Source organism: Haliotis cracherodii, unplaced genomic scaffold, assembly GCF_022045235.1.
Source record: "Haliotis cracherodii isolate W230 unplaced genomic scaffold, xgHalCrac1.p SCAF_17, whole genome shotgun sequence".
NCBI lineage: Eukaryota > Metazoa > Mollusca > Gastropoda > Lepetellida > Haliotidae > Haliotis > Haliotis cracherodii.
Genome location: NW_027266272.1, coordinates 3,243,553 through 3,253,200, shown reverse-complemented (window position 1 = coordinate 3,253,200; position 9,648 = coordinate 3,243,553). Strand labels below are relative to the sequence as shown.

Sequence of the window (9,648 nt, the reverse complement as noted above, 5' to 3'; positions counted from 1 at the left end):
GTATATGTATTCTATACAAAACGTTTCCATATTAATCGATATATACTCAACATTTGATAAGGATACGAATATTTCAGAATATTGAATAAAAATATACAACTTTATCATGGAATAATAGGAATAACCCTATCAAACGTTGAACAATATACGATATGCGTTGAAAGGAAAACATGTTTATTGTCAACATAGATGCACACCTCGCAAAAATAATGAAAATGTGATGGTGGTCAATCAAAATACAGTAATGTCCCACTGAGGACAGGGTCGGCCGTGAATACTTTCTGAACTCTTTTCAATAACCCTTCCATGTGAGATCCGAAGAAAATGCTTTACATCTGCATAAATACACAAGTACGCGATACTTGTAATATTATAAAAGAGTGGGAACCCGCCACCACGATGTGAAGTCGGTGTTTTGAAGTGATAATTTTATACCAAACTGTATGGCGCGTTCGACGTTTGGGGAAGATTTCACACTCAAGTGAAAATTTTAATTTCAGTGGTGTCGCTGGAAATTTCCAATTCAAGTGATGCTCACTTTTATAACAGACATATTTTATGTTTTATAACATACATGTCGACTACTTAATATTTGAATATCTAGTTTGGCTACAAATTGGGAAGTATCGGTGGGGGATATAGGAGAAATGGGGCGATTACACCCGTCTATTATTTTCATTTACTGTGACAATAAATGTGACCCGCCATGGAGAGAAGAGACCTTATGAGTGCTAGGACACAACTGTGGTGTGACGTCATAAAGAAAGACGTTTGACGACAACTTACTTCCGTAAAAATGACGTCACGTGTGCGGACTGTAAAAAAAGTACCATATTGTCTCTCGTTAGTTCGTAATGAAATAAAAATATAATTTCTAAGCATTTCAGCATACAGGTCTACTTTCAATTAATCAGACATGATATCTTAAAACTGCAATTATTACATAAACAGTAAGAAAGCCTGAATATGGGGATTTGCAGAGTGCAAATGTTTGGTTCCATGTGTCTATGTAATAAATACGAATTGAAGATCACCAGTTATATTTTTGTGGTCTTAAAATGCTGTTGTTTTAAGATATAGTAAGAAGTCCAAATGTGATGTTTCACCCATAAGGTCCCTCATCTCATGGTTGGTCACATGTAACTACTCACAAAATAAACATATTTACATTGTTTTCTTACACTGGTTACATTGAACTTGACCGTTCTCAACTGGTTCAAGGCAACCCATATTAAGCTGCACTGGCGGGCTGTGCGTAAACATTTGCATACTATACATATAAATATAGTATAAATCCTCTCACGTTCACATTCAAATAATTGCCGTCGTTTGGCAAGGTGGCTACTGTTGTTGGATCATGCTTACGGACATCTCGTATCGGAGATAACGTACTTTGATTGTAACGAACTCGGATATATCGACCTCTAGGGAGTCTAATCCCGAATTCGGTTTATCCGAAGGTCGTTACGATGTCGTCCCTGTACCATACCCGAGGGATTAGATTTCTTCCTGACTATTCGCTTCATTCGATGTCGTTATAAACGAATTTGACTATTCAATAACAAAATCACATAAGCTTCTATCTATCAAATGAGTATTCAACCAATTCGATTCTTCGCAGTTCTGTGTGAAGTGAAACCCCCCACTCTCAACACGGAATTGTTGGAAGTCTCTGTATATAATAAACGGTATAAAACCATGGATTGTTAATCCCAAAATTCGGGCGCTTTCACACTAGGTAAAACTTACACCCGGGGAACAGATGGTTTTTAGTAGCGGTGGGATAGCCGAAAACATCTCTGTAAATTCGTTACACGGAAAACATGCGTGAAGACCCTTTTTAGTTCATTACCGTTGAATTACTGGAACGTTTCTAAAAACGTTATTATATTACCCGCTATGATAGCTAGTCCATGTATGGACATATTTACGGTTCGTTGGACATCATTGCAAGACATTATTCGGGGAATAAAGGTTTGAGAGGGTATAAAGTCATAGTCAGCCCTACTCAACGCCAAGATCCTGAAGCGATGATCACACTATATGTCGACAGCTTGACCTGCATGGCGTTTTTGAGGCACCGACGGCGTTAATTCCTTTGGGGTTGTCTCTGACCACACGTGCCTTTTATCAGGAGATTGAGCGGATTGACAAGTGACAGCAAGAGCAAGCAGAGCAGGAACAGGTTCACCTGAAATGTGATGCAATTTGTTTGTATTAGCCGTCACTTTCAACGTATTGTTCATAAGAGTATGTTTGTATGGGGCAAGTTGACTGAAATCCATCGCCTACACTCGCTTTGAACGATACATCCGTTATATCGTGTCAGCGTTATTTGAAAGGAATGTGGAAAGCTCGAGGTTACCGTTCTTGGAGACGTTTAACATTTGGATGAAAGCCAGAAGCGTGAGATTTGCGGTGAGATGAATTGGAGTTTGACGTCGCATTCGATATTGTTGCACTTGCGTGTGTGTGTGTGTGTGGATGTGTGTGTGTGTGCGTGCGTGCGTGCGTGCGTGTGTGTGTGTATGTGCGTGCGTGCGCGCGTGTGTGTTTGAATGCCGGTTTCATGGTATTAGCCCACTGAGATACCATGCTGCAGCTTAACATGGATAACCAACTCAGACGCAGTGTACTGACTCCGAGCCGACCAGTCCTTATGTTATCTCCTGAATGCCTAGGAGTAACATCAGGTACAACATCTCAACGTTATTTGGTATGACACGAAACCCGTGAAGATTCCGGGGTAGAATGGGTCTTCAGCAACCCATACTTGCCGTAAAAGGCGACTATGCTTGTCGTAAAAGGCGACTAACGGGATCGGGTGGTCAGGCTCGCTGACTTGGATGATACATGTAATCGATCCCAATTGCGTGGATCGATGTTCGTGATGTCAATCACTGGATTGTCTTGTCCAGACTCGATTTTACAGACCGCCGTCATATAGCTGGAATATTGCTGAGTGCGGCGTTAAACAACAAACAAAAACAAATGGTATGACACGACCGGGGATAGAACCACCGACCCTCCGCTCTCCGGGCAGGCGCTCTATCCCCCAAACCACGGAGGTGGTCTCATGATCAGTGAATAAACATGTAATGACCACATTTGGAATGAATCTGGGATTCAAACCCAGTACAAGCGGCAAGCAGGTACTTACCCCCTGGGCCTCCCGTGCCATTAGAAACTGCTTATACATCGGAAAATGATAAGAAGTGTGTATGTTATAGCCAACTGTTTCGTTAATACGCCCTCGTTATAATATGCACTTACGGAAATGGGAGCAAAGGGTCCGCTTGCAATCCACGTGAATATAGCGTACTGGAGAAACAGAACGATGCCTGCTGTTGTGAACACAATTCCGTAGAACACACCAAAATACTTCCGGGGGTACCTGTAAAAATATATTTTCTTTAACTGATGGATCATAACACTATTTATCTCCGGTAAAAGTGGCCAGATTAGCTTACAGCCCGAGTTACATGTACAGTAAACTACGGTTATAACGAACTTAAAGGGACCACTCATGTTGGTTCGTTATATATACAGTAAACTACGCTTATAACGAACTCAAAGGGACCACTCATGTTGGTTCGTTATATATACAGTAAACTACGCTTATAACGAACTTAAAGGGACCACTCATGTTGGTTCGTTATATATACAGTAAACTACGCTTATAACGAACTTAAAGGGACAACTCATGTTGGTTCGTTATATGTACAGTAAACTACGCTTATAACGAACTCAAAGGGACCACTCATGTTGGTTCGTTATATATACAGTAAACTACGCTTATAACGAACTCAAAGGGACCACTCGTGTTGGTTCGTTATATATACAGTAAACTACGGTTATAACGAACTCAAAGGGACCACTCGTGTTGGTTCGTTATATATACAGTAAACTACGGTTATAACGAACTTAAAGGGACCACTTGTGTTGGTTCGTTATATATACAGTAAACTACGCTTATAACGAACTTAAAGGGACCACTCATGTTGGTTCGTTATATATACAGTAAACTACGCTTATAACGAACTCAAAGGGACCACTCATGTTGGTTCGTTATATATACAGTAAACTACGCTTATAACGAACTCAAAGGGACCACTCGTGTTGGTTCGTTATATATACAGTAAACTACGCTTATAACGAACTCAAAGGGACCACTCATGTTGGTTCGTTATATATACAGCAAATGACCGGGAGCAAAACAGTTCGTTGTATCCGTGAGTTTGTTATAATCGTGTTCGTTATAAACGTAGTATGTATATGGTCCGTTTACTCTGACATGTACACCTAATGGGAATGTCGACGTAGGTCGAAGACGTCTACAACTTTCGTTAAATCCACTTAGTACGTGTAAGATATGGTACTGACAGTGCATGGTAATAATAATAATAATAATAATAATAATAATCAGCAGAGCCTTGCACGACTAAGGGACACAACTCTTCGCATTGACCCCATAACAAACGTTTCTGAAGTTTGGAAGTTGTGAGTCGGTATTTAAAAGTTATTTTGCTTTCATTGAAAACATAAACTGTAAACAATTTCACAGGTAAATCAGTATTCGATTCAAGATACCACTTACACGTCCACAATGAATGACCACGTGAGCGCAAACACACACTGCTTGTAGATGACGAACAGAACGAACAGCGCATACAGGATCTCCTCAGCTTTGATAAACTGCAGACCCACAGTTACCGCCCCTAGCAATGTTGTCATGGTGATAGGGAAAACAGCCGGAAGTAGCTGTCGATGATATCCTTTGTGTTCTGCAGCATAAAGACATTTGCTGGTCAATGATTGGCGAAACATCACGGTTTAATGTACGCATTAATCATTATTCACTCTTGGTGTTCATGACAAGTTTTGTGACAACTTGGGATTTTATCAAGTGGAAAGACCAAATAATAACATAGGACCCAGTCCTAGATCTGGGGGATAACCGGATCCAATTTGTCTACTCCAACACACCAAAGAACGTTTACAGAAGAAATACGATGAGATACAGGCTGTGAGATCAGGAATGTAGTCAAGCCAGAGCTGGCAAAGGGGTTTTAACATATCTCTATAGATGCTTTCAACATGGCTAAACTCCAGTGATAATATTATTAATAGTGTTCTTGATAATGCATCCAATGATAGGCATCGTATTATCTTTAAGAACGTATGCAGGGAGTCAAATTAAGTTGTCACTCTTGGTCGGATATATTGAAGGAAATACATTTCAATTTGTCATCGCTTTCTAGGTTCGAGATTCCGGGGTCCGACTGTATCTTTAAAAACCTACGTTTGGTCTTACCTTTGAATGCCATTCGTTGACAGTCGTAGAGAAAGCCCCCAACCACAGCAAATATAGCCGCACACATGAGAGAGAAGGAAAACACATCTGTGAAGTGGTTGACTGAAACATACAGGGAGTATGACTGGAGTATGCACATACATATTACTATTTATCTCACCATATATCAAAATACTAGCTTCTGATTGGTTAAGGACAGAGCAATTATTTTCCACGAAGGCCACTCGTGTACCCTGCTGACAAATCAATCGGAACACGCCTTAGGTAACTTACTTATCTCGTATCGTTGAGTTCAAATGAACCGATGTTTATTCGAATGTATTTGTTAAGGGGAGTAACTCGGTTCGTTTGCGCCGCCTGCTAGCTGTCAAGATGGCTGAATCAGAACGTTTTACTCAGTGAAACTTTGGAGATATATTCCGGGTCTGTATGACTTTGAGTCAACTGATCCCTCAGGGTATTCGGTATTCGGTACTCTGTGTGTGAGCCGATGTCCCCTCGCCTTACGGCTCATGGTAAATATACTCACACATCACACCTTACAACAATGTCACACTATCACTCCCACGTCGCCCAGTGGTTAAACCGTTCGCTCGCGACTCCAAAGACCGGGTTCGATTCCCACATGAGGACAATGTGTGAAGCCAATTTCTGGTGTCCCCCGCCGTGATATTGCTGGAATATTGCTAAAAGCGGCGTACAACCATACTCACTCACTCAGTTTTGATAAGGGAAACTATTTCAGCAAAAATAAATCTTTTGCCAAATATTGATAAAATGTGTCAAAACAATCTTGCATGTATCAAACTCTGTTGACAAAACAATCACGTTGAGGTTTTCAGCTGAGTTGAATACAGAACCAAACCATCATCCATAAAGCCGACACGATTGAGGTGAGGTGAAATTTGGTTTAACGTCGCGTCCAAGATTATTGCACTTATATAGCGACGTGCATGTACGTGTATGTGTGTGTGTGGCTGCTTGTACTAGTCCGGACTGATGCCGAGTTATAGTGCTAGCTCACTGAGATACCATGCCGCAGTTTAACATGGATACCCCACTCAGACACAGTATACTGACTCCGAGCCGACCAGTCCTTGTTTTAGCCCCTTAATGCCGAGCGCCAGACAGGGTAACAACAAGTACCATCTTTTAACGTCTTTTGGTATGACGCGGCCGGGTATCGAACCCCGGACCTTCCGCTCTACCACTAGACCACGGAGGCGGTCCCGACACGATTGAAGGTCGAGTGGTCATAACGTGTGACCAGAAATATAAGGCGTCACGGCGCCCTGCCCATGCTACCAAGAACCGGGGGTTGTGAGGGTTGTAGTCGTTGTCGGGCTACAATGGCATACAAACACACAAAGCTCTGAGCCTGACAACCACCTGACCCATAAATATGTATTTGTAACGATTCTTACGATCATTTTGAGATATGCGGATTGTATTCTTACTCGGGTTCCAAATGGGTTGTTTACAAACGCAGCTAAACCATTGCTGACCTAAATCCTCTGGACCATCCAGCATATTAATAGTTTATCAGTATTCACGCCCGCTGGTGAGGATTGCTCACTGGATTGTGTCATATTAAACGGACTGTCCGAGCTTATCGACAAAGGCTATTTAAAAGTGCAAAACAAAAACAGAACTAATTTTAACCTACTGCCACGTTTGTCAATTGTATTGCAGGTATATTCCTATCTCGTATTCACCTCTTGGGAGGTTTTACTCTTTCTTATTAAGACCTCATCCCGGGTATGAGGTTTTACTTATTCCCAGTAAAACTTGGTATGAGGTTTTACTTTTTCCTTGCGAGACTTGATGAGTAGAAAATGAATTTTGTACTTGGTGTTTCAAACGTCCAATGTTCTAAAATCGAAGACAATAACTGAATGTTTTCATAATGGATAACGGGAATAGAACCTGCAGCCTCATATATCGTGTTTAGTTAATCAACTTTACTACCGTGGCCGGTGATGAAAACTTGTTCAATTTTACATGTCATGAAGCCAGGTGGTCCATGTTGCACGTGTTTCTTTGCTCTCGCACGCTTTGATCTAATTCCTGTTATACCGCGACACACTGTATTGTTTCACTATAAGGTTATATGATTTTTCTGTTATTTCTTGCATTTAGACGGTTCATTAGGTTGTATCTTCACAACGTGTGTATTTGTTGTTTACATCAATGTATTGTCTGCAACATCAATACATACTGATATGTACATGATGCTTGTTTGTTTGTTGTTTAACGCCGCACGCAGCAATATTTGCATTTCAGGTGAAATACAGAAGCTCATCGCTCTATCTGTCCCCGTTTACAGACAGCCATGTGTTACCTACAGCTTCGACCCGTGAATATCAGAATAGGTCTTCAGCAACCCATGCTTGCCGTCAGAGCCGACTAACAGGATCGGGTGGTCAGGCTCGCTGACCATGTTTTTGCATGTCATCGTATCTCAAGTGCGTGGATCGATGCTTATGATGTGAATCACTGGATTTTCTGGTCCACAGTCGATTATTTACAGACCGTTATACAGCTGACATATTGCTGAGTTCGCCGTTAACAACAAACAAACAAACTAACAGTTTCACGACATCCCCTGAATTTCAATATTATTGGACTCGCATATCTTGAGGCAGACTATAAAGTAATACCTATTATGTATTTTCAGCTCCCTGTGGAGTATACAACTTGTCAGGACCTAGACGTCAACAGTCACAATACCATCTCGTCCTCCTGGGTACCCAGTTTTACTGCTGGGTGAACAGAGGCATATTTCGAAAAAAAACACTTGACTGAGGAGAATTCACATGTGCTACAAAATATATGTTTCACTGACAAATAGTCTCTCATTATTTCGATTTCATGTCCGTGGAGATGTGACTGAAGGTGTGATATTTCAGGCATAAACGTGATTGGTAGGATACACATCACACGTGTCGCACTCCAGCTATGTACATGACCTCATAAACAGTCCATATGTTGCACTTAATTATAGAACACTTACCACTGTGGTATACATGTTATATCGATGGGTTTGAAGGCAGTGCTGACCTCAATTTCACCTTCATTGTATTCTTGCAGTGAAGCATTTCTAAAGAGACGCGACTTCATTGTCACATTTCATCGGCTTTGATATATCATTCGGCAGGTACGCATTACAAGCGATGGTGTCCGGTAACACTTGGTGGTTTTCTATACCAATGTGATTTTTCAAGACTACTCAGCTCGCTCCAGGGTGCATTTTCCCGAGGAAAGGGACTTGACTGAAAAGTCCAGATTTCACCCTTGTCGAACTAGGCTTGAATTTCCAGGCTATATCGTAGCGCCACCGGTGGCAGTTATGAGTTATGGCCCTTCTATGCCCCTCCTATGGACCAATCAGATTCCACCTCTCTGGAAGATGTTCCGTACAATACCAATTTTATGAAACGGCGAATAGTTCTGACGAGAGTCAGATACTAGAACTATTCACGAGTGACATAAAATTGGTATTACACGGGAATGAGTATTTCATAAATTACTTGCCACTTGTAACATTTTAAAACCTCGCTTGATCGAACTATGGGAATTTCCATCATAAACTATATCAAGCGTATGAATACGATATGTCACTATCGTTTGTGCATCATCAGACATCTACGCGATCCACAGCATAATCTAATTGAGCTCAACAGAATAATACAACAATAAACACACTAAAAGTTGACACTTATTAATTTAATACCATGGAACGGCCAAACTTTAGAATTCATCACCGGCGAAACAATGCCCTGTGACGTCAGCCTAGCATCAGGGTTGCTGTGGTCATCGAAAGTACATAAACTCCTCTCAATGATCTATCATCTTTACACACAATGTCCTTGAATATGCCCAGCGATGTTGAGAGTTTTCAGAATTTGTTAGTGAAACTAGTTCATCGTGAGATAACAACACGCGTTGTTCTTAAACACTGTATAATACCGGCTTATTGTTATTAAACACTGTGTAATACCGGCTTATTGTTATTAAACACTGTATAATACCGGCTTATTGTTATTAAACACTGTGTAATGCCAGCTTATTGTAATTAAACACTGTGTAATACCGGCTTATTGTTATTAAACACTGTATAATACCAGCTTATTGTTATTAAACACTGTATAATACCGGCTTATTGTTATTAAACACTGTATAATACCGGCTTATTATTATTAAACACTGTGTAATACCGGCTTATTGTTATTAAACACTGTATAATACCGGCTTATTGTTATTAAACACTGTATAATACCGGCTTATTGTTATTAAACACTGTGTAATACCAGCTTATTGTTATTAAACACTGT

At 40.7% G+C, this 9,648-nt stretch overlaps 1 protein-coding gene across 1 annotated transcript in view; it reads right to left on the bottom strand.

Annotated features, from left to right (window-relative positions):
- Positions 1-273: 273 nt before the first annotated feature.
- The window catches only part of LOC139464239 (equilibrative nucleobase transporter 1-like), a 30,961-nt gene continuing 21,586 nt past the window's right edge, over positions 274-9,648 (bottom strand). The window contains exons 8-11 of the mRNA XM_071245762.1: positions 5,315-5,416; positions 4,598-4,784; positions 3,274-3,394; positions 274-2,191 (exon numbers count right to left, since the gene is read on the bottom strand). Of these exons, the coding sequence (XP_071101863.1) occupies positions 2,090-2,191; positions 3,274-3,394; positions 4,598-4,784; positions 5,315-5,416 (512 nt within the window). The 3' untranslated portion in view covers positions 274-2,089. The remainder of the gene's footprint in view (positions 2,192-3,273; positions 3,395-4,597; positions 4,785-5,314; positions 5,417-9,648) is intronic.